Source organism: Lutra lutra, chromosome 6, assembly GCF_902655055.1.
Source record: "Lutra lutra chromosome 6, mLutLut1.2, whole genome shotgun sequence".
NCBI classification, from domain to species: Eukaryota; Metazoa; Chordata; class Mammalia; order Carnivora; family Mustelidae; genus Lutra; species Lutra lutra.
The window spans coordinates 23,395,240-23,420,063 of record NC_062283.1 but is presented as its reverse complement, the minus strand read 5'-3'; the positions used below and the strand labels follow the sequence as shown (position 1 = coordinate 23,420,063).

The window sequence follows — 24,824 nt, the reverse complement described above, 5'->3', positions numbered from 1 at the left end:
GATGCTTTCCCTGCTTGCATTTCAACTAACAAGGGGCGGGGCAGTTAAGACTTGCAAGAACAAAGAACTTTGGGAAAAGTTCCATTAACGTGACATTTTGGCTGCTCTGTGTACATCAACCTTTTCTCATTTTTCCTTTGACATTCCAAAACTGTTGTTAGGTCTGAGTGGAAGAGGGTTGTTTCATGCCTACAACATCATTTGGCCCCAAGATAACAGATCTCGCTTTCATGTATGTGACAGAAGACCTGGGAAAGGAACAATTTTTAAGATACACTGGAGGATCTAGAGGACCTTGCATATTAATTCAACAAAATCACAAGTAGTTTAGCTTTTTTTTTTTTTTAAAGATTTTATTTATTTATTTGACAGACGGAGATCACAAGTAGGCAGAGAGAGAGGAGGAAGCAGACTCCTGCTGAGCAGAAAGCCCGATGTGGGGCTCGATCCCAGGACTCTGGGATCATGACCTGAGCCGAAGGCAGAGGCTTCAACCCACTGAGCCACCCAGGTGCCCCAGTAGTTTAGCTTTTAATGGCCAAGCAAATACCAAAAGATAGGTTCAAGATGATAGACAAAGGAGATTTTTAGAGATAGTAAAGGAGAGGGAAAAAAAGGTATCAGAGTCGGAAGAACTAAAAAAATTAATTCGCTAAGAGGTAATTTACTCTTAAAGCTATAACAGAAAATGAAATACACCAGCAACCAGTCGATTACAGCATTTACTGATGATGGAATTCTACTGGGAAACACAACAAAAGAATAATCTTTTGAATAGTTTACTAAGGCAAACATTCCTTTGAAACATGACATGCAAAAGATTGTCAAATATGTCAGGATGGAAGCTCTTGGATTTACATAGAGACACCTCAGCAGTGCTTTTCACAAGTTCCACTCCACAGCACAGCAAGTTCTTCACGTGTGTAATACCTGTATCTCGGCATGATGAACCATATTTTAGCCAAGTTTCTTGGCAATAGATTTGCTCACATTGAGATATAGGAGAGAAAAGTTACTTTTGATCAATGGGTGAACACTTGTCCTTACCTACAAAGGAAGGCGATAAACAGTTTAACTTCTGAATATAGAATGGTTTGTTCAATTCTATGTTTTTCTGATAAGGTTTCTTTTTGGTCCTTGGTGCCTTATCGTCTTCTCTCTGATTTTCGGGAAAAGACAGAGGTATAGGCGAAACTGGTATTGGAGACCTTGGTGGCAGACATCTTGTTGAGACCATTTTAACCGATTGAGTTGTTTGGGAACTAGTGGGCTTGGCTGAGAGTTCTTGGCATGGGTTTAAAATGGAGCTTTTGAGATTCCTAATGTCATCACAAGTTGCAATCAACTGTTTGGTGGTGAATGAACTTTTTAGAGGTGGTGGTCTAGAAGTCCATTTGTGTGTATTGCCAACATTGCTCCAATTCCATTTTGAAGCATTTTGTTCAAGTTTGCAAGACCCAGAACTGCTTTTTCTTTTTTCGCGACTTTTATCTACACAAGTTGTCTGAAGACTCAAAGAGTCTGAAAGTTTTGGCTGTCTCATTTTGGGGATAGCTTTGGAGGAAAAGGGTCGTTCAGTAGCTGCTGGAGCACAGAAGGTAGTTTGTAGTCTGGGCCTTTCTTTTTGTATAGTCGTGTGTTGTAATCTTTCCATTTCCAGTAAACGGGTTATCAAACGTTCAATAGAGCTTTCTGGAGGTTCCACTGTCACTTTCCAATTTTCAGATTTTGAGAGGGCTAATTTGTGCAAGTCCAGACTATTGAAAGGAGAAGGGAGAAAATCAGGATATGGAAATACTTCACTTGGTTCCTCTGTGAAAGATTCCTCAACGTTTTCTATCATTTCTGGCTTTAAGTTCAGATCCATCTTTTTAAAATAGCTGAGCAAACTATCATTTGCTTTTTCACTTTCTGATAAATCACTTTCATCTGTTAAGTTTTCCTCCATACTGCTGTTTCCATATTTCAAATTCCAATTTGGGGCAGATAAAGTTTCACCATTATTGTTTTCCACAGCTGAACATAAATTAATATAAGGCTCATTTCTGTCCTTAAAAAAGTCTCCATCAGCATAGGGCCAGCAGAGGCCCGATGGCACCTGTAGGCCAGGGTAAGAACCAACTTGCTTATCTACTGAAGCAGTAGTCAGTGAGTGGTTCAGTGTGAAGAGCTTCATGGGGTTATTGGTTACATTAAAGCCAGGTTCCACTGCAGACTTCTTGAAATCTCTTTAAAAAATGATTTAAATAGTGAATGGTTTGTTGACTAGAATTAAAATGCTGTTAAAATGATAATCAATAAGCAAAATCATCAAAGACTGGGTAATGTTTGGTTTCTAATGGCCTATGTGTATCTATCTATAAGAAAGATATATTCATTTCCAAATATGCTCAATTATATAAAACTACATACATTTTTTAAAGTATAGATCAGAATATTAACTAGACAACCCTCTGTACATGTCCAGGTGACTAGATCATTCTACCCACAAATGGCTAGCTGTTTGTATGAATGCCCACTAGGTTAAAAATGGTAATTATATCTATTTGCCTATGAATATACTGTGCATGCAGTGATGATGTCTGAGAAGGGGGCTCTCCAACTCAAACTGAAATTATAGTGAAACGTTCAGGGACCTGGGATTAGATGAAAGGAAACTCAAAGAATGTAATTAAGTTACTCAATAAAGTCTACTTTAGCCACTGTGGTTTTAAAAAATTATGCTAACATAAAAGGAAGCAAAACAATGTTTACAAAAAATTATCCCTTAGTATAAAAAGGAATGAAGGAAGGAAGAATGGAAGGGAGAGAGGGAGGAAAGGAGGGAGAAAGGGAGGGAGGGAGGAGGAAAAGGAGGGAGAGGAAGGGAGAGGAAGGGAGAGGAAGAGAGAGAAAGAGAGAGAAAGAGAGAAAAAAGAAACTAACTGCACAATTAAAAAATTATCCCATAGTAATTTTCATTAGATGGTACTCTTTTATGAGTAATGCTTCTAGGTAGTTTATTAGAATGAAACTGCGAAGGAGAGATGCCATAGATTATTGAGTTTAAAGTTCTTTTTTTTAAAGCTTATTAGAAATACCGACATTGGAAGAGCTGAAGCATTAATTGACATATATAGTCTCACTCTCTTCTCGCTTCCTTTAATGCCAGTTTACAATAAAGACAGCAAAGTATTCTTGAGGGATTTTGAAAAATACTTTTATTTCTATAGAAAATACTAAAAAATTATTGATTCAGGTAAATATTAGTTAAACTCACTTGCCTTTGTAAAGCAACAAAAAAGTCACTTTAAATCTACAATTGAGAAGAGACAGGATCCATGTTGTTTAGTGAAAAGAGCATGGAATCTGGGGGTGAGGACCTAGGTGTGAAACCCTTTGCCGCCAGAGGTAATGATAGTACCAAACTTGGGGTGGTCTGAGAAGCAAAACAATTACATGAACATACTTTGCAAAAACGTTAAATGCTAAATGAAAGGTATTTTATTCTTGATGGCATACTGAGGAGAAACATTTCGGTAACGGAATATTTCACTGATACAGGACTTCCAACTGAACAACATACTCAGGCTTCCCCAGGATTATAACAAATACCTAAGAAACACCGGATTCTGTTTAGTCCTCACAACAACCCCACAAGATAAGCACTTTTATTTTCTTTTATGGGGAAGGGAACTGAGGCACAGTGTGGTAAGGGGTGGAGGTGGGATTTAAACCCGAGTGGCGGTGCCCCGTGCTGGTAATCCTAGCCACTGCCCTCCACTGACTCAGTTTACATTCGCTGTGTGTTAGTAGGATAACATTCAATTCGTTTCATTTGACCTCTGACCTTGAAACCCTGTTCCCAGCAGAGTTCGTTCTAGTCAAAGTAGCCTTTCCTATGCCCCTCACACTGATGTTCCCTTAGGACATGAGTCACTGCGGTCCCTTTAGCACTTCTTGTATTCACGCCTCGAATTTCAGCATGACACTGAGTTTTGTCCTGAGCCTCCTGGAAGGAAAGTCCTCTGGGAGACTGCTCCTCAAAAGCAGGAACAAAACTGAGGAACTAATTCTAGTTCTGATCCAGTACTTGGGCTCTCCATTAAACAACACACGGTATGTTAAAGTGACCCGGTGTTCAATAAACGGAATCGCCACGTTAGTGACCTGTGTCTGTGAGACACGCTCCAGCTGGTTCCAACACCCACTAAAGTTTAAGAACCAAAAAATAAGAATTCAAACCCAGGTAAGGTGTGCGAAGCAATATACTGTAGCACACAAGAGCATGAATCTGGTTCTACCACTCCTTCATTGTATGACTTTGGGCAAGTTATGTACCTCGTCACCCTGACTCAATGTCCTCACCTGTAAAATAGGGATGCTGACAGCAGTGCCTTACAGGATTGTTGCGACAGTTAAATGAATTAATATATACAAGGGACAGAAATCATTCCTGCCTGTGGGCTATTATATTTTTATTACAGTTCCTCTTCCCTTTGGTGAGAAGCCCCAACTCTATCCATGGGAGCTCTCATTATAAGGGCACAGGGACCTCTGAATTCTTCATATACAGGTGATCTCTGTGGTGTATGCCAGCCACTTCCTATTTTACGGTGAGTTTCCATAATTTCCCACAAGTGACACACAATACTTTTTCTTCCAGTTGTTTTTTCTCCTTGTGTATCAGAGGACTAGTTAACTTATTTGTTTTTAAATGTATCTCACTAATTTAGAGGCTTATGGAGATAAATATTCTCTCACCTCTTCTCCATGGTACTTCCTTCGTTAAAAGGATAACTCCACAACTGAAATATCCCTTGTTTACTATTCTGATAACAGAACAACATGGACATTTTAGTAACTGCACGTGTTGAAAGAAAAATACTTTGAGTATGATGAATAAATCTCACCTGTGTTCTTTTGTGAGCATGTTCTGACAAATTTGGGTCTAGCACCAGTTGCTCTATTGGAATTTCCAAATGGTTCTATAAAGCAGCAGAAGACTTTTAAACACAATATATCTCTATTCCCTGTTATTGTTCTAAGAATGTATAGTTCTTGTTCTAACCAAGAAATACATAGTAAGGTCATATAATACTCCCTTTTATACATGCAGATATCACTTGTTTTTACTGACTTCAGCAGGAATCAGCATAATCTGTTACAAATACCAACAGTGTGAACTGATGAGCCTCGAATATCATTAAGATTATCTTTATCTTACTAACCGTTAAGTGTTTTATATTTTGCTCAAAAAAAGTAGATGAAAGATTAATTGCCTTATCACTTCAAAACAAAACATTAATCATTTTAACTGCCTCATCATATCTTACGAGCTGAGACTACTTTTCTTTTGGCAATGACTACGAAACACTATAGCCACTACAATGTTAATTTCCATTTCTGACATTACTATATTGAAAAAATATGTAATAAAATATTAACTTAATGACCAGTTTGCTGCCCTTTTTCTGTAGAACAGAAAAGGCTTTGACTTGTTTGAAGAACTCTACAGAAATGAAATTGAAATTTTTCAAGAAATTTTTTAATGAACATACATATAATTTCAAAAGTGTTTTGTGAATTATTTAAAGCCAAACGTTTATCCTTACCTTGTTAATTTTGCCTGAAAGAATGTATATGGAAAAAATGACAATTAATAGTTACATAAAACTGGTTGTCTGAAAAACAAACCCCCTTTAATATGAATGGTTATTCATATTATAAATATGAATGAACATAAATTTGCAGTATTAATAAATACACACATCTAGGATTTCTTACCACCTGCTGCACTATCCTTCCCAGGTGGGAGATTTTTATTTTCAGGAGCAGGTACTTCTGAATCCAAATTCCGATGAGACAAGTTCTAAAACAATATTTGTTTTAGGATAAACTTAATATTAAGAACACTTTAAAAGCTCAAGTACATAATTTTTCATGTCTGTGGCTAAAACACGAGAAAGGCATAAAGTTTTGTGACCCATTCTCCTTTATATAAGAACACTACCAGTATTTTTGAGAAGCATGCAGCATTCTCTTCTCAAATTATTATCAGCTTGATAACACCTACTAGTAGATAGGCTTTTACAATAATTTATGGTTTCATTCTCATTTTGTTAAAAATAATGACACAAAGGTTTTCAAAATTCATTTAAAAATTTTAAAAGTTTAAAAATTTTCTATTTTAAAAATATAATAAAATACCTAGTTCAGTGTGTCGCTGGTACACAATGGCACATTCACCCAATTTCCTGTATCTGAACACCAGATCTATAAAATCTTTCCGTCCACCAAAGAAAATTCTCTAATCTTCAAATTGTACTCAACACTGACCAGCCTGCTACTCATTCTAGATTCTAGACATTGAAACACACTCAGGAAATATTCAAAAGCAAGTGAAAAAATGAATAGGAAATGGTACTAATATGTACCAGTATTTATGTTTCAGACATTGTGCTGAATGCTGTGGGGGGAAAATGTGGGGTGTGTGCAGGAGAGGATTATAACAAATTATCCCGGAATAGGGAAAGTGAAGAGGTGAGGAGTTTATTTTTTTTTTTAAGTAATTTTTTAAGAGCAAACTCAGTTGTTTTCTAACTCAACGGAGAAAATCCTTTGTAAATTAAATTCAGCAACACACAAATAAAATGTTAGGTATCACTCCCAAACTAAAGCAGGAACAGGGAGAATCAGCTTAAATACAATATGAGGATTTAATTGGCCCACAGGAAAATTATGTCCTGCTGGAAAGATAGCTGAACATTGGAAGGTTGGCTACAGATGATCTTTGGAGATTAATTTCCTGTTCCCCAAGATGACACGTAATTAGGTCTAGTCTCTGTGAAAATCATCTGGGGAGCATTTTTAAAATGATACTTGAGAGGTGCCTGGGTGGCTCAGTTGGTTAAGCATCCAACTCTTGATTTCAGCTCAGGTCATGATCTCAGGGTCATGGGATCAAACCCGAGTTAGGCTCTGCACGGAGCGGGGAGTCTGCTTGAGATTCATTCTCTCTCTCTCTCTCTCTCTCTCTCTCTCGCTCTCTCTCTGCCCCTCACCTCGCTTTCACTCTCTCTAAAATAAATGCATCATTAAAAAATGATACTACTTGAAAAAAATTGCTGTAAGGTCTGACTCAGTAGGATGAAGGTAAGTCTCAATTATTTATTTTTTTAAAAGCATCCTGACAGATTATTAGACTTCTTTCAGCTCTCTGATCCTGGTTCACTGATGTACAAAATCCATGTGGCAGAAATACCCTTACAGTGACACGGAAAGGGAAGCTGATAAAAACTGCAGATATATAATCAGTTTTTATCAGATCATATAATAAGATAAATATAACCCAATCTGTCAACTGGTAAGGGAGGCTATCAACTACACACGAGGTCTGCTGGATTGCAAACTTCTTACAGGTTGGGAATTGAAAACGCTTTCTGACATCCCCCCTGCCTTACCAACATTTCTTACAGAATACCTATGAGAGAATAAAAAAAGGTGAGCACAGCCTGAGGAAGCAAGGTAGCATCTTTCAGGAAAACCAGTGCAATAAGAACCATTTCAAAATTCGGAGAGAAGCTGGTTAATTTTTCCTTTATTAAAAGAAAGAAAAAAAATTCCCATTTGATATTCCAAAAAGTGCCAAGAGGACAACTCAGTGCAAAATGCTCAGAGAGAAAGCTGCAGGGATGTAGGCAGTCAGATTCAGTGGGAGCGAGGTCTTGACCAGGGGAGGGGCCCAAATGCTCAGGTTAACACCATTAGCCTTACCTCATGGGAGATGTTGGTTGCACACGAGTTGGTACCACTGTTCTCACCATTTCTTCTCCCCATTTTGCTCCTCTGTTTCCTTAAAATCCTATATAGGTTGTGGGACAGGCACATTTATGGGTAAGGTACACAACGCTTGTTTTAAAACCTTGAGCTTTGGTTCCAGTCTAAAGGAGGGCCAACAATGCTTCAAGTGCAGAACGGGACTATGAGGGCACAGGAGGGCTAACAGTACGAAATCAGCCAGAAACAAGGGGCAAGCCAGTCCAAAAAAAAAGAAAAAAGAAAAGAAAAAGAAAGAAGAAGAAGAAGAGAAAAGGCACCGGGAAAAGCAAATTGTAAAATGTAACTGATGGAAGATCAGGAAATTAAGGTCTTAGGTGAAAACAGAGACATTATCAGACAGAAAGATAAAATACAAATTAGAAAGAACATGATGAATTATCTGGAACTTATAAAGCAGGGCCATGAACTCTGCTTTTAATTATTCAAAACAGGTGCTACGTTTGAAAGCAGGATTAACCTTACAGGCAGGACAAGCACCTCGTGTGGGTTTCGGGGTCACTAAAAGGCCCACAGGGCCAAGCACCACTCTCCAAGCCCCACTACCGCGGTATGTAAGCCCACTACTGTTTAAGGTAGAAGGATCCGAGAACTACCAGATAACAGGTAGAACAACCACTGGGTTAAGGTAGGACTATCCGGAAAGAATCACAAATTAAAGCCACCGCAGTAATCAGTGTATTTGCGAATTGTTTACAATTTATTGTCTCCTAGAGGGAAAGGTGTATCCTGAAGAAACAGAGAATACAGTAAGTATTGCTCCCCCTGCTCCAAGCTAGGCCCTGGCATGCGACAATGAAGAGGAGGGAGTTTGCTGAACAGATGGCGCTACGTGGGGACACCCACGTGTGTGCCACGGAGGAGGGCGCCGGGCGCCTGGAGGAGGGGCCCGAGGACACGGGGCCTTCGTGATCAGGGGTCAGGAAAGGAGCCTCGGGGCAGGAGGGCAGGGAGATGCAGGTGGGCGGCCCAAAGCCCGCGGGCGAGCAACCCCTCCCTCTCATACCAACCCACCCCCCCCGGCTTCCCCCAGGCCGGGCCATCGGTCGCGAGAGCAGAGCAGGGGTCAGCAGGTGGGGCTCGCGGGCGCGCCCCGGCCCAGGCCTCTTACCCCACCGCGCCGCAGGCCCACGTGTCGTCCTCGGCGTCGTCTCCGAGGGCGCTGCCGTCCCGAGGCCCGGGCACCTCCGCGTACGGGGCGAACGGCTTGACGGGCGCCCCCTCGGACTCGGCCTTCCTGCGGCGGGAGGACAGGGAGGGCAGCGGGCGGCGGCCGGCCGGGAGCACGGCCCCCTCGGCGCTGGACGGCCTGCGGACCGCCGGGACCCGGGCCGGGCCCAGCGAGGCCAGCCTCGGCCAGGGCGGCTGCTCCGCGGGCCTCCCCCGTGGCCGGGTCTCCCGGCAACTACCATGGAGCGCGGGCGCCCCCGACGGCTCTGCGTTCCACCAGGGCCACGGGTATTCGGGGGTCACCAGGCCGCCAAGCCCGCGGCACGGGCGGCGCCACCGGGGGAGGGCGCCGAGCCGGAGCCCGGGCCCCTGCGCCCCTCCGCGCCTCCCCAGCGGCGGCCCGGCCCGCTCGGCCATCGCGCGTGGAGGGGCCGCCCTCGGGCTGCGCAGGGGCGGAGGTCACGGCCGCCGGGGGCCTTCCCAGGCCTTCTCAGGCCCTGACCTGACCCTGACCTGAGAGCTCTGCGTGGCGCCCGGTGGGTCCCTGGCGCCGGTTCGAATAAAGCCAGCAGCTCGAGGGTGTAGTGCGTTAGACCAAGCTCGCTCTCTGTATTTGCACCAGTAATGTACGGTCCTGTCTGGGCTTATAGTGTATGATTTTTAGATAATGAAGTTGGAAGAAGGAAGGTATCCCAGCTGAGAGCAAGCCCACCGCTGGTCGTTCCCGATCAGTCGTTGGTCTTACAACAGAAAGAACAAAAGCTGATTTTTTTTTTCTACCTAGGATGCATGTAGATGATACGAGGCCAATTTTGCCCTCCAAATGCCTATCTCTTACTTCAGTTCACTGAAATAAGTGTGTGGGGTGGCAGAGGGAGGAATGTTTATATATATATATATATACACACATATATAAATGGATATATTATAGATATATATGTATATATATGTGGATATCATATATATGGATATATTATGGATATATATACACGAATATAATATGGATATATACACATTATTTTGTACATATGTATATAACATAAGTATATATATATATATAAGTGAATACTTACATATTTATGATTGATATGTGGGTGTAAGTAAACGAAATGTTTACTAAAATGTTTACTAAGAATGTCAGATATATTTTTTATAATGAGGCACTGACATTTGAGGAAGACATTTTTGCAATCCTTTGCTGATGATACTATTGCATTCTGTTGGGTTGAACATCCGACTGTGGATTCAAGCCCCAAAATGCTTCATTAAGCATCTAAATGCACTGGTTCTTAACATTTGGGGGGAAGCGATGCCATGCTCTTCTGAGAGTCTTCCCAGAAAAATGCACATAGAAAACCAAATGTCCAACATAATTTCAAGGGTTTGTCAGCTCTTGGATCTCCCTCCTGTACCTCCTACCCAGAGGGGTCAGTCTCCTTCTTCTGCACATCTGTTTTCCTTTAGTAAGGCCAGCTCTGACCCAACTTCAAAGACACCTTCCCATCCACATGACTCTAATTCGTAACACCCTGTTTTAATTTTTTCTCTGTACTCTTCACAGTCTTGTTAATCATGTGTGGTTTTCTATTGCCTGTCTCTTCCCAATAGAGTATAAAACTATGATGGCAGAGGCCTTGCCTGTCTAGTTCATTGATACACCCCGTCACTTTAAAACTGTGCTAGGCATGGGATGCCTGGTGGCTCAGTCAGTTAAGGTCTGCCTTCCGCTCAGGTCATGATCCCAGGGTCTTGGGATCGAGTCCTGCATTTCGCTCCCTGCTCAGTGGGGAGTCTGCTTCTCCCTCTGCCTGCGGCTCTCCCTACTTATTCTCTCTCTGACAAATACATAAAGTCTTTTTTAAAAACTGTGCTAGGCACATAGTAGGAGCTAAGTAAATATAGGAGAATGAATATAAGATTAGCATAGGCCTCTTTGGATGCCTCCCTCCTAGGTGCTCTCTTCTCCTTCAGACTATTTTCCATTCTGCTGATAAAAAGCACTGATCTGCTCTAATGCCCTCCTAAATCCCAAAGAATAAGCCAGGCTTTAGTGTCTGCTTATCACTTCCAGTGCCTACATATATACAAACACCTCAGATATTTTGCAATTTTTCTAAACACTCTGTCTCCTCCAGGACATACACCCCCCCAAATATAGCTCCTTCTTTCTTCCCTCCTCCCTCCTTTTACCCACCTAGTTAAGTCCTATCCATATAAATCTAGCTCACAAATCATCTTCCCTAATCCCTCAGGGAAGAATAAATTGCTACCTCTTCCAAGACCCTTCATTCATATTATTATGATTTATTTGCTTACAATTCCCTTCTCACAGTTACATTATAATTCATTTACAATATCTCACTCGCTATCTTTTCCAATACCTTAAAGGCAAGACCTGGCCTATTCTATCTGGCCTGGTACCTGGCTTATAGTAGGTACTCAATAAATGTTGGAATTAATTTAAGTACTCCAAAAAATAACATTTGCAAGAAATAAAATTTGGTTATCATGGGGCAGGCATAATGCTGAACATTTTATGTAGATTAACCAATATTATACTTTTAACAACACAATGAAATTGGTCCCACTAGTTATTCCTATTTTACAAATGAGCAACCTGAGCCTTCAAGATACTGTTTTTCCCAAATTACAGTCACTTGAATTGGGTAAATATTGGGGTCCATGTACTCCCAGCTAACACATTCTACAAATAAATCTAGCTGGGAAAAAGATTTTTTTTCTGTTCTACGGATAGGAGATGAAAGTGATGTGTGCATATCTGTATTCGTGCACGCATGTCATTTATTTAACTTCCACACCTCCCACTATCCTTGCTTTATGTTGGTTTCTGCATTTTCCTTTGGTTTCAGAACATGAACTGATCCCTGATCCCTTAAAGTCCCTCTGAGATTCGTCATCCGTAAATACATCCTCTAAGGTTCTCTCTCTCTCTCTCTCTCTTTTTTTTCTTGACAACATATTCCTAAAAACCTTTATCAATTCGACTCTCCTTCCTTTCTCTGGAGACTTTTTGAATGCTTTGATGTCAGCATAAAAATCATAAAGTTTTAAAACGATAGTGACAGCCTCGTCCCTGTAGAGAGTCCTACAGGAGAGCACGCAGTCGGGGCGGTGAGGAGAGACGGCTGAGAAAGAGGGAAAGTAAGCGTGAGACACTGTGGTCATGGGAAATATAAGGGCAACGATGACAAGAATCATACCCACTCCGAGACTTTGAGTCTGGGTTGGCTGTCATCCAGCCTTGAAGGAAGTCATTAGACAGGGGACTGGTCTCCAGATCGGGGGCAGTTCTAATATCAGTCCTTAGCCCAACAGAACGCACCTTCCTTTGAGGCCTCCCTAAGACCCCTCTGGGAATTCAGCTCTTAGAGGTAGCATCAAGGCTTGCCTTACTTTAAAACTGTACCTCTTTAGCTAACCCAGTGAAGAAAGATGAGGTGATGTTCTGTCTCGTGGCATTGTACAAGCTCTTACATTCATGAATACGGAGGTAGTCTGAATTGGTGGAAAGAAGGGAAGCCTTGGGCCCATCCCTTGGTCGGTAAGCATGCGTTGCTGCTAACCTCAGTTTCCCCTACTCTGAGAGAGGTGACAATTTGGGCCCACAGAAGACTCTTTCGGAAAGCACTTTGATAAGACATTCCTTTTTGTAGCCCAGGGTGAGGCAAAGAAATGTCAGTGACAACACCACTTAGCCTCTAATTATCCTGCGGGGAAATCCTTCCTCTTCAGTCCACCTCTTTCAAAACCTTTCATATTTTTAGGTAACCCGCGTGTTTGCCTTCACCTCCCTTTATTTGCCCCTGCTGCATTGTCAGTGTCATGGCTGGCTATTTACTGCCATGGAATCTTGTTCTGTGTAATTATGTAAATGCTTTTAGGAAGTCAAGACCATATTTTCTAATTAATGACACGCATTTTTGTTCTCAGGTACATACGAGGCTATATGCAGTGGGAAACACTGCAGTTCAATGCTGGGCAATTGTATTTTGTGTGTGGTTAAGTAACCAGTCCTGTGCTTCCCCTGTTTCCAGCTTCTGCTTTCTCTTTCACTCATAGACAATCAGATTTATCCCCGACTGAGGACTCCATTTCTGTGAGCATTTACCTGAAATGTCCTAACTTCCTTGGGTGTGTACAATTCCTTTTTAGGAAATACGTATAAAAATATTTTTTTAGTTAGGTGTTGTTTTTCTCTTTTAAAAATTCACCTTGAACAGTTTGCTCCCTTGTCTGGGAGACCACCATTTTGTTGCAAAAGTGTAACGAATCTTGTTTAAAATCTATTCATAGAATGAATGTGATAGAGCTGCCAGGAACATCTTTCCAAAAGACAAACAGACCCACGGGCAAATTCTACACCTGCAGAAGTTGCAGCCAGGACTTTTGAATAAATTCTCCATTGTATATGTCCAGCTCTATTTTAGATTTTTCTGGAGGACTTGATGCCTGCCGTTGGAATAGCTTTATGGCTTCTGTCCTTCAGACATGTCTATGCTCTGCAGTCGTGTTTTCTTAGCCTTAAATCACCAATACACTTGGAAGCTTTAAGTTTCAGGGTCAGGACTTACTTTCTGGTGCCAGGAAAGGTGTAGCCTGGGTCCTCCTTCTGGCGGCTGGAACCCTCCCACCTCGTCTGCTTTGATCGGAACACTCTCTTTAGAACGCTTTCTTTAAGAAACCTGGAGATGATCTTTTCCCTTTGGACATTACTGAACACTTTGCCTTCTGGAAGCCAGCTGATCTTGTCACATCCGCTGTGGCAGAGGGGGAGGGGAAGGTGTTCGGGAGACACGACAGCCCTCTTTGGAACAAAAAAAGGAATTGCCGTTTACCTAAAAGTCATGAATAAGAGATCAGCCTAACTAGAAAAACAACCCCGTGTCCTGCAGGTGATATGCTGTGGGATCAATTTAGTTAATAACACAACTGTTGCTCTACCTGAGCGGCGCGGCTGGCCCTTCCTAGCAACTCGCGGTCGCCATAGAAAGGGAGGGACTGGCTTAGGAGAATTCTCTCTTATCTTTTCTTTGAGAAAATAATTATATGGTACCACTGTGGTTGTGGAGATGGAAATATATCGATCATGGAAGAACGGCATTGGAAATAAACCAAAATCTAAACAAGATACAAAATAGAAGAGTCTGTTTCATCAGAGCACATTCCTTCTGTAGGCTGAGACCTGGCTGGCTGAGGTTAAGATTACAGAACTAGTTAGCAGCAGGGGGGCCCTGGGGTCCTGAACAGTCTTCTCTCCACTGAGGCACAATTAGAGAAAACCGAAGGAGATAGATTCCTTGGAGAAGTCTTATCCGTTGCAAAAGACATGTGTCCATCAGATAGTTTACTTAAAAATAAAATATCATAATTATGGCCTACTTCTGATTTCAGTCATTAAACCGGATAACTAGAAACACTCCATCAGTTGCTATGTAAAGCCATGATTAAGAACATATGGTGGGGATTAAGGGTACAGTATAGGGAATACAGTCAATGGTATTGACATCGCATTATATAAATACATCTTCATCGATTTATATTGATATATAAATTTATATAAAGCATTATATATGTGTATCAATTACTTTATATTGATATATCAGTTTATATATAAATACATATATATAAATTTACACGCAGTATAAAGAATTTTAATATATCACTTCCTTGGCCTGTTGAATGGCTTAAAACATGGTCTGTTCTTTTCGGTTTATAAATACTTAGAGTAATACACTCAGGTTTGCTTAGAAGAAAGAAGTCTCCATCTATCAAAATATTCTACCCCTCCTCACTTCCACCCGTTCCCTTCTCTTCCCAAAAATACCCATGAGATCATGAGAATGACATTCCATTCAAGCGGTTCTGATTCTATAACATATTTTAAGTATATTTAAAATACACCTTTTTTGTGTATGTTTAAAAGTCTTAATTTTTAAGTTTGCAAATGGAAAATGAACCCGAAAGTTAAGAAGTGAAAGTTGGTATCTTCTGCACTGGGCGCTAACATATCCTACAATATAATCCTGGAGTTTTTATAGTCTTGGCCAAGGGGTTTTACGTTTGGTAAAAAGCTGGCCAACTCTCCCAGCTCTTGTCCTCTGCATGCCTGGCCCCATGGCTTTCCCCATTTCTGATCACTTTGCGATTCCCAGCCAGTTCATGGGACAGAGCAATGACGGTGAACCCGGCCCCCTGGGTGGAGCGTGCTGAGATCAAGTAGTAGCTAGAACCACCCTTAGTATTTGCATGTTTGCCCCAAATCTGGGAGGAGCCCGTGGCACCTTTTATCTTGCTCTGGGCTGTGCCATCGAGTGTGGGAGCTTAAGATGATTTAGTACTTCTGTCCAGGATCCACAGTGAAGCATGGCTTCTGCCAGTCAGGCTAGAATTGAGCATTTGGTTTCCTCTGTTCAGTTTGGAGAAGAGAATAAGCAGCAGGTGGGCTCCTTACCTGTGTTAATCTGGACATTTCCTCAGTTTGGGACGATGGAGCTCGTTCCTCAGTTCTGCCTGGGAACTGTGTTGATGTCAGCGCTCTCCCTCAGGGCCCATCTGTCTGTGGAGTCGTAATTAGGCACACCCAGGTGGCATGGCCCAGGCGGAGCCCCAGCTGGAGCAACGGCACTGGAGGCGTGCACCCTGGCCTCCCCTCATCCCTTCGGGAAAGCGCGCTGTTTTCCTCAGGTATTGCTCATGGTCAGACAGGAAACCGGAGTTTCTGCCTGAAATCCCTGTAAGACTTGGCAAGGTGTTTTTGACTGGCCGATTTCCTCTGGTTTGAAGATAGAAGGAGCACTCAGGGTTCCAGGCCAAGGTCCAGGCCATTGTGACTCTCAGAACGCTAAGCAATCAGAGACCAGAAAAGGGATTCCATATCATCTCCTCAGAGATGGAGAAAAGTGTGGAGAAGGAATAACGACAAGGGGTCCCACCTTTTCAATTTTCTGTTTGTTCTTGTCTCGAACTCAGTGGATCATCATGGGGACAGCCAAGAACAACCACTTCCCACTGAAACTTCCTCTCCTAGACAAACCCAAGACCCCGAAAAACTACGTGCAGCCCGAGGTTCTGTGTCACACCTTTGAGACTCTGTCCAGCCTTCACAGACTGCTGCCTAACCATCTGATGGAGAAACTTTATTCCTACAAGAGTGAAGAGGACAAACAAAGCTGTACGTGGGTAGAGGGTGCTGTGAGCTCTTTTAACAAGCACACACCTTACACTGGCACAAACTCCTGCTTCTTTTAGCCACAAGAACTGTTTTGTTATTGTTTTGTTTTGAGAGAGAGAAAGAGAGAGACAGAGCAGGGGGTGGGGCAGAGGGAGAGAGAGAGAACCCCAAGCACTCTCCCCACAGAGCGCTGAGCCCCGCAGGGGACTCGATCTCACAACCTTGAGATCATGACCTGAGCTGAAATCAAAAGTTGGATGCTCAACCGACAGCCACCAAGGTGCCCCAGGAACTGACTCTCTACAAGGTGGATGTGGTCCGTCCTGGAGACCCTTGGCCTCATGTGTAGCCTGCCCAGCGATGGACTCCACCATCACTCCTTCCCATTCCTTTTCTTTCACTGGTCTTTTATGATCGGGGATAAGTCTGTAACTCTTCTCTCAGCAAAGCTTACCTATGGAATGATGGAAAGTGGACTAAGTGGGAAATAATCACAAAATTTAAGGTGTAGATGTGATTTTGAGATGAGTGAGAGAACTTCAAGTTGAAGTTCAGGCCTTTGCTCTCTTTCCTGCTGCTTCTCCCTCCATTTGTACCTCTCCAGAGAGAAGCCGGATATTCCCCCCACCCCACGAGGCTTACAAATGACCTTCCGTTTCTCGAGTTTGGAGTGGCCCACCACTGCTGGAATTCTGTCAGGACAGTTGATAACTGGACTGATTTGCAGAATTGAGTGGAGCTTGGCTCCTGAATTGTCACGTTTCAATGAAGGACAAAGGTAGCTGGTAGCCACTTGTGCCCATGGACTTTAGAAAGCAAAGGAACAGCTGCCACAGTGATTAAGACACAAGTCATGGGTAGGAAGGTTTGATGGCAAATTTGTCCATCTGTATTCTGGTTAGTCCTTGGTCCCTGAAAACACAGTTTTATGAATTGACCCCAACATCTAGATTACACTAACAATTACATAAAAATAATCAAGGAAAATATAAGGAACCTACTAGAAGTGATACATGTCATAGATAGGCAATTCCCAAGATGAAATGCAAATTATCGATAAGCACGAAAAATGTTCAAACACTCTGGTAATGGAAGAAGTAGAAAATAAATCAAGGTGGTATTTTTTAGGCCATCATACTGCTCAAATCTTGAAAGATCAATTGTGATGAACATGTGGGGAAATTAATACCCTCACAATCAGTATTAGCACGCTTATTGATTCAGACATTTTTTGAAGATATTTTGAAAGTCTTTGTCAAAATTTAAAATGTATGTTACTGACTTATTAAATGAGTTGAACTTGGCAAAGAGTAAGTAGAAAATAATTTTCATTTTTCTCACAACTTCCCCCTTTGGCCCATCCATTCTCTTGCTCTTCACTCATCACCTTTGGGTGAAATTACGAGCAGACCTTACAGCTTTCCTGGTCATGTTCATTCCGATAACAAAAAGTCCACTCTAGTGTCCAAATTCCAAACACCTCAACCAGAGTAAAAACCTCCCTGCTCCCCACTCCCGTGACGTGGTGGTTTTTTTTTTTCTCTATCGCTCCTTCCCTGCTCCCTAGCTGATATTGGGTCAACAAGGGTGAGGGTAGGAAGAACTGAAAAGACTTCCTTGACTGTAAAATATCAAATTGTCACCAGTCATTCATAACTTCTAGGGCTGGCAGCTTTCCAAAGCTGGCTTCTTTTTTCCAGGCTGTTTGGTGGGTTCCCTTGCTGGAGATCTCTCATTCACTCAGCCTCCTGCTGACATTTCCCCTCTCCCATCCCCACCCCTGCCCCAGCCTCTGTAGGCTGTGCTCCCAACATATTTCAGTGGAGATTACCTCACTGGTTGGCAGAAGCCCTCTTGAGAGCCTATTCAAGATGACTCAAAACTAACCCATTTCGAGGGGGTTCGCATATAACATGTAGAAAACTTGACCCCCTTGTCCTTCACACCTTCACCCAGCTGGTGAAAAGGCAACCAGCTCCCAACACTGATCTTTTGTCTCTGTGGCCACAGGCAGCTGTGCTCCTAGCCAATTATCTTATACTCTGAGGTGTTAGGGTTGAACTGCATCCCCCAAAATGATATGTTGAAGTCTTAACCCCCCAATATCCCAGGGTGTGAATTTATTTGGAAACAGGGTCTTGAGAGAGGTGCAGATGTAATTAAGATGAGATCAGATAAGATAAGTTCCTAGTCCAACACGACTCTCCTTGTAAGAGGACAGAGATACAGAGGGAGGAGATGGCCCTATGGCAACAGAGGCAAAGACTGGACTGATGCTTCTGCAAGTCAGGATAACACCAGGAATTGCAGCAAATACTAAAACCTAGGAAGAGACAAGGAAGAATTCTCTCCTAGAGGTTTCAGAGGGAACAGGGCTTGGTTTCGGACTTCCAGGCTCCAGAACTGGGAAAGAATACATTTTGGGTTTTAAGCAACCCAGATTGTGGCACTTCATTATGGCAGTCCTAAGAAATGAACACATCAGGCATTAGGGGACATAGCCCAGCTCCCCAACGGGTTCTTTTACTTATTTATTTACTTGTTTGCATATTTATTATTTTTTTAAATTTAAAGTTAGGTCACATATATTGTAAGATTGGTTTTGGGAGTAGAATTTAGTGAATCATCATTTACATTTAACACCCAGTGCTCAACACAAGCGTCTTCTTTAATGCCCATCCCCCATCTAGCCCCCCCCCCCCCGCCTCCCCTTTAGCAACCCTCTTAACTATGGTCTCTTATGTTTTGCCTCCCCCCCCTTTTTTTTGAAGATTTTATTTATTTATTTTATAGAGAGAGATTGAGAATAAGCAAGTGGAGGGGCAAAGAGGGAGGAACAGGGACAAGCAGACTCAGAGCTGAGTAGGGAGCTTGACACAAGGCTTAATCTGGAGACCCTGAGATCCTGATCTGAGCTAAAATCAAGAGTCCAGTGGTCAACCAACTGAGCCACCCAGGCACCCCTTCCTCTCTGTTTTTATCTTATTCTATTTTTTCCTTCCCTTCCCCTATGTTCATCTGTTTTGTTTCTGAAATTCCACATATGCATGAAATCGTATGATTTTTGTCTTTCTCTGAAAGACTTATTTCGTTTAGCATAATACCCTCTAGATCCATCCACATTGTTGCAAATGGCAAGATTTCATTCTTTTTCCATTGTATATGTATGCCACATCTTCTTTATTCACTGTCGGTAGTGCTGCTATAGACATTGGGGTGCAGGTGCCCCTTCAAATCAGCACTTTTGTATCCTTTGAGTAACTGTCTAGTAGTGCAATTGTTGACTTGTAGAGTAGTTCTACTTGTAACTTTTTGAGGAACCGCCATACTGTTTTCCAGAGTGGCTGTACCAGTTTGCATTCCCACCAAACTTTTCTCCACAGCCTCGCCAACATTTGTTGTTCCCTGTCTTATTAATTTTAGCCATTCTAACTGGTATAAGGGGGTATCTCATGGTGCTTTTGATTTGTATTTCTCTGATGCCAAGTGATGTGGAGCTTTACTTTGTGTATCTGTTGGCCATTTGTGTCTATTCATGTCTTCTGCCCATTTCTTGACTGGATTTTTGTTTTTTGGGTGCTGATTTTGATGAATTCTTTGTAGATTATGGTTACTAGTCCTATATCCAACATACCATTTGCAAATATCTTCTTTCATTCCATAGGTTGCATTTTGGTTTTATTGTTTCCTTCACTGTGCAAAAGCCTTTTATCTTGATGAAGTCCCAATAGTTCATTTTTGCTTTTATTTCCCTTGCTTCCAGTGATATGTCTAGTAAAAAGTTGCTATGGCCAAGGTCAAAGAGGTTGCTGCTTCTTTTTCACCTCTAGAATTTTGAGGGGTTCCTGTCTCACAGTTAGGCCTTTCATCCATTTTGAATTTATTTTGTGTATGGTGTTAAGAAAGTGGTCCAGTTTCATTCTTCTGCATGTGGCTGTCCAGTTTTCCCAACACCACTTGTTGAAGAGACTGTCTTTTCCATTGGATATTCTTTCCTGATTTGCCAAAGATTAGTTGACTGTAGAGTTGTGGGTCGCAGGTCATTCTCTTAAAGTACCTTCATCTGCCAGGGGCAGGAGAGGTGCTACAGTGCACAGCATTACAACAACTCAGCCTAAAGAAATCCTCACATGCCTTAAAAAATGCTTAGCTTTTTCTTGTTTGTTTGTTTTTTTAAGATTATATTTATTTGTCAGAGAGACAGCACAAGCAGGGGGAGCAGCAGGCAGAGGGAGAAGCAGGCTCCTAGCTAAGCAAGGAGCCCAATGTGGGGCTCAATCCTAGGACCTTGGGATCATGATCTGAGCCGAAGGCACTTAACTGACTGGCCCACCCAGGCATCCCATGTTTAGCTTTTATTTATTTATTTATTTATTTATTTTTAATAAATAGGTATGCTGTACATAGGTAAAAAACTCCCATCTACCAGATTTTCCTCAGACTGTGTGGCCTTAGGACAAAACTGAGACAACAGAAAATCTCACATTTTAACCTCCCATTACATACTTATGCCCTTTGACTTAGCAGTTCCCCTTCCAGTTAGTGTCCTAGAGTAATTCTTGCACCTGTGCACACAGATGCAGGAAGGAGTGTGTGTGCTGAAGCATTGTTTATCATGGTGACAGATTATAAATAGCTTCATGTCATTCAATGCCAGAATGATAAAATAACGGATGCATCCGTATTGAGCAATACTATTAAAAAGGAAGCTGATGTTTAAATATTTACAAAACACATTGTAGAATATTAATAAATAAGCTGCAAAATAAGAAACACTGATTCCATTTATACCAAAAGAATACTGTATACCTGTACGTACAAACATGTGTGTACACGCAGAGGAAAGAATTCTGGAAGGAGACGTATCACATTCCAGCCCTTGGCTACCTCTGGAGAAAGAGGAATGACATGTTTCCTTTAACTATGTATACTACTTTAAGTTGTCTGACTTTATTCCGATGGAAATTTATCCTGTACTTTTGCAGTTAAAATGCAGTTTTACCATTGAATATGCATTCAGCGTTTATGTGAGGTAGCAGAATCAGGTTTTGACTCTCTCGTGATATTTCAGTTATATGTTGATTTCAGTTTTGTTCCCTTAGCCTGCCAATGGAGACACTGATAGGTATTGATACACCTTTAGCCCCTGGGAGTGTTCCTGCCAGGTAAAACCGCCGTTCATGAGCTCTGAGATGGCTTTGTTTCAGAGGGGTTGGGCTGCAGGACTCCTCACTGTGGTCGGAAGTCAGCTGAAAGTGAGTGACGTAGCTGAGGTGAACGGCGTTCTCAGGCAGAAATGTTTCCTCAGAGTCCTGTGTCTGTGCCTTGAAGGACCCTGGCCTGAGGCAGAATCCAGTCATTGAGGGGACATTAGCCTCTGAGACCTTGAATTCTTCACTCAAAGGCTGTTTCATTTCCAGAATGCCATTTCCAGTGATTGCCTTGATCTGCAAGAGATGACCCCATTTCTCACACTTGCATCTGTCAGATCATGAATTCAATAATGGATACCAGCGGCTCCCTGCTACGTGTCTAAAGCCTCCGTCTAGTCGAAATTTCACCTGGCCTTAAAATGGGTTTTATTTCTTCTCACGCCAGCCCCATCTGCACCCGCCAGGGAGCTTTGCCTGCATTAGACTGTATTTATTACCCAGAGCCATCAGAAGAAAAAAAAGAGAGAACTAAAAATTTATAGTTAGAAACACAGGGTCCTTTTTTTTTTTTCTGGATTTTAAATAATAGGAAGTTAAATCATACGAAAAACATAAAATGAGGAATGAGGATCCATTATACTATACGCATTTAGGTCTACCGTGCCCAGATAACTGCCCTCAAACATCACAAGCCTCTGTGAGCGACCCTCTTCCTCCTCTACCCCACATCCCAGCACAGCAGCGTAAGGAGCTATCCTGAGATCATGTTAGTATTGGTTCTATGATGTTTTTTAAAGACTGTCCAAACCAGTGTTTCAATGACTGGCACCAAACCAAAAACTAGAAAGTGGGCAGAAGTTTAAGGCTTTTGTATGTTGTTTTTAATGCTTAAGAAGATGACTCTCTTGGTTAATTCACTGGTCTCCACACCCCCGACCCCAGATACTTCAGGAGGCTGCTTAACTGGATACAGGGAAGGACAAGGCAGGCAGGAAGAGTGGTTTCCAAAAGAGTGAGTGGGCTGGGGAAGGAGACCAGTGGGGCAGCTCTCGAAGCAGCGTGTACGTGTGTGTGTGTGTGTGCTGTTCACAGTCTGGCTGGCCACCGGTGGCCACCAAATTCCATGACTTCTGTGTGTAGACTGGAGAAGACAATTATGATGTGTGAAAGCAACAAATCATTTTAAAGCCTGAAGTTCTAAGTTACCTATTTTTACTGCCTCTGGTAAACACACACACACACACACACACACACACACACACACTGGCTTGTGTACTTGGCTCAGGTACTTGTGTACCTGATTTATGCTGATTTGTCTTGTGATTACTAATTCCTTCACCCATTCTTCTGTCCATCCATCTGCCCATCTCACATGTATTGCCCTCTGCACATTAAAATAAGAAATACAAAACCATCCAAGTAGCTCACAGTCCAATATACCTAAAATGTCACCTATAAATTGATATTCAATATTATTATACTTCCAATAATTTCTTTTTTAATTAAGTTTTATTTATTTAAGTGATCTCTACACCCAACACAGGGCTCAAACTTTCGACCCAGAGACCATGCTCTTCTGACTGAGCCACCTCCTCCAATAATTTCTTGAGCCTTAAATACCTGAACTGGGTTAATTAGTTCGGTTTAATATTAACTTCAGCTTTGAAATTCTGACAACCAAAGCAGAACATATGCTCTTCCTATGATTCCAATGCCCGGGAGAGCTTCTGGGTGCCCCGCTGAGGGATCCTGAGCTAATACACTGCTTCTAAGAGCAATAGGTAGAAGCTGTCTGGGCCAGGCCTGAGACCACTGGGCAGGAGCCCCAGATTCCAGCCCTGTTTTTGACTCACTTGGAAGGATTTTCAGGCCTCTAAGGGTCAACCTATTAATCATGACATCATTTAGTCAGATTGCCGAGCTATGGGCCCTTGGTTCAATTCTTGGTTCGTTGGTGTCTGTGCCAATTACCCTGTCCAGTAGAGACCATCAGTGGTTCAGTCTGAGAGACAAAGGAGGCTGGACGAGTTCTGATCTAATTTCTATTGTAATTAAAATGCAATTTTATAATTGAAAATGCATTCAGTGTTTCCTGAATCCCCAGGGCTCAAGTCCTCTTCCTGCATTAGGTTGATGACAGTGTCTTAGTTTCTCATACACCCAGATGGATTGCAGAGCCATGCACAAAGCAGCCTGAACACTGACTGTTGATCCTCTGATCATTACCAGTTGGCAAAGAAAAAGCTTACACTACAGTGTAAGTCGGTTATGTCACTAAATTCATAGTGTAGTTCTACTGATTCCTTTCCCTTCCCTTCCTTTTGGTAGCAGGGCTGTCTTGATGAAGGATGTAGGGTATTGAATCACATTCTGGCACAAGCTCTTGGTCCCATGAGAGGAACATTTGGTTAGGGGCCAAATGAGGTCAACGTGAAGCCATGCATGTGATGTAAATGCGGAGTGTGGTTAACATCTCCGAAGATAGAAATAATTGTGCAGTCAATTGTCATTAATTTGAGAATCAGGCACAAATTGTTTAAATAGACTTCAGTATTCATGCTGGTACCAGCACGTTGGTTTGTATGTTCATTCACTCATTCATTTGCTCTGCAGTCTATTAGATGTCCAGGACCAGGCTCAGGTCTAAGTGGAGCTCAGTAATGTTTTTGCAGTGAAGGCATGGCAGTTCAATAGTAATTATGAAGTAGCATAAATACCCTTTCTCAAATGAGTGCCATGTTACTCTTGCTATGCAAACATGGAAAGGCACGCTGAATCACCGTAACTGTTTCTTCTATTACTAGGTCAGAATTCTGAATTCTCTGGCTTAGAAAGGATCTTAGCAAGACACCAGTTCCCAAAAGAGATTAATGCGACCCCGAAGCCAAGTAGCATGCCCCTGTGGAAAAGGAAATCCATCAACAACTCGAATCGTGGGTGGAAGAAATGCTACTTGTGGAATAAAAACTTGGAGGTACCTCCAATGTCAACCATAGCCGTCAGGTAGGTGTCTAATTTTTGTCTGCTGCCGACATATTTAGAGATATGCAGATGACCACAGACTCTATTTATGCCTGAGCTAAAAAAATGACTTAATGTGGTCTTTGAGATACATGATAGGCTTGAGAACAAGTATGGCTGTTAAAGCACATAAGCCCCATTTTCACACAGCCAAGTGTCTGGAGGAGTCCTCAATCAGAGAAAACTCAGGGACACAAGAGTGGGTGTGTGTGTCCCCCAAGAGCCATTGCATTGCAGGTTGGTGAGCAGAGATCTAGCAGGGCTGGAATGGGATTCTTGGAGAGGGACCCCACACTGAGCTATGGCCCTTTTATGCTGCATGAAGTCAGGAAGGAGCAGCTCATCCCCAGCATGACCAAGGGCCCAGGATCCAATAGTTTTAATAGTTTGGCTTGATCTGTCCTCTGCTGGATTTTACATGGACAGAAATGGGAGCCATTTCAGGGTCTTCAAAAGAGGGGTGACGGGAT

General features: G+C 42.3%; 2 protein-coding genes across 4 annotated transcripts in view; one reads left to right on the top strand and one right to left on the bottom strand.

Annotated features, from left to right (window-relative positions):
• Window positions 1–629: 629 nt before the first annotated feature.
• On the bottom strand, window positions 630–15,811 carry FAM217A (family with sequence similarity 217 member A). Of its 2 annotated transcripts, XM_047733958.1 has the most exons (9): window positions 15,461–15,811; window positions 13,581–13,813; window positions 8,930–9,055; window positions 7,756–7,843; window positions 5,767–5,851; window positions 5,595–5,608; window positions 4,893–4,967; window positions 4,744–4,811; window positions 635–2,228 (listed from the first exon to the last, which is right to left on the bottom strand). In XM_047733958.1, the coding sequence occupies exons 1-9, from the start codon at window positions 15,476–15,478 to the stop codon at window positions 1,013–1,015; spliced, it is 1,923 nt and encodes a 640-aa protein (XP_047589914.1). In that variant the 5' UTR covers window positions 15,479–15,811; the 3' UTR covers window positions 635–1,012. The 2 variants fall into 2 exon arrangements, with proteins under 2 accessions (XP_047589915.1, XP_047589914.1); XM_047733959.1 differs by lacking the exons at window positions 5,595–5,608; window positions 7,756–7,843; window positions 8,930–9,055 and having other exon boundaries at window positions 630–2,228.
• An 83-nt stretch (window positions 15,812–15,894) lies between these two features.
• LOC125102447 (uncharacterized protein C6orf201 homolog) overlaps window positions 15,895–24,824 on the top strand; it is a 29,914-nt gene continuing 20,984 nt past the window's right edge. For both annotated transcript variants that reach the window (XR_007128129.1, XM_047733694.1), the window contains exons 1-2: window positions 15,895–16,180; window positions 24,138–24,336. Coding sequence is in view for 1 of the 2 variants with exons in the window: in XM_047733694.1 (XP_047589650.1) it covers window positions 15,988–16,180; window positions 24,138–24,336 (392 nt within the window). In the remaining variant the exon portion in view is untranslated. The remainder of the gene's footprint in view (window positions 16,181–24,137; window positions 24,337–24,824) is intronic.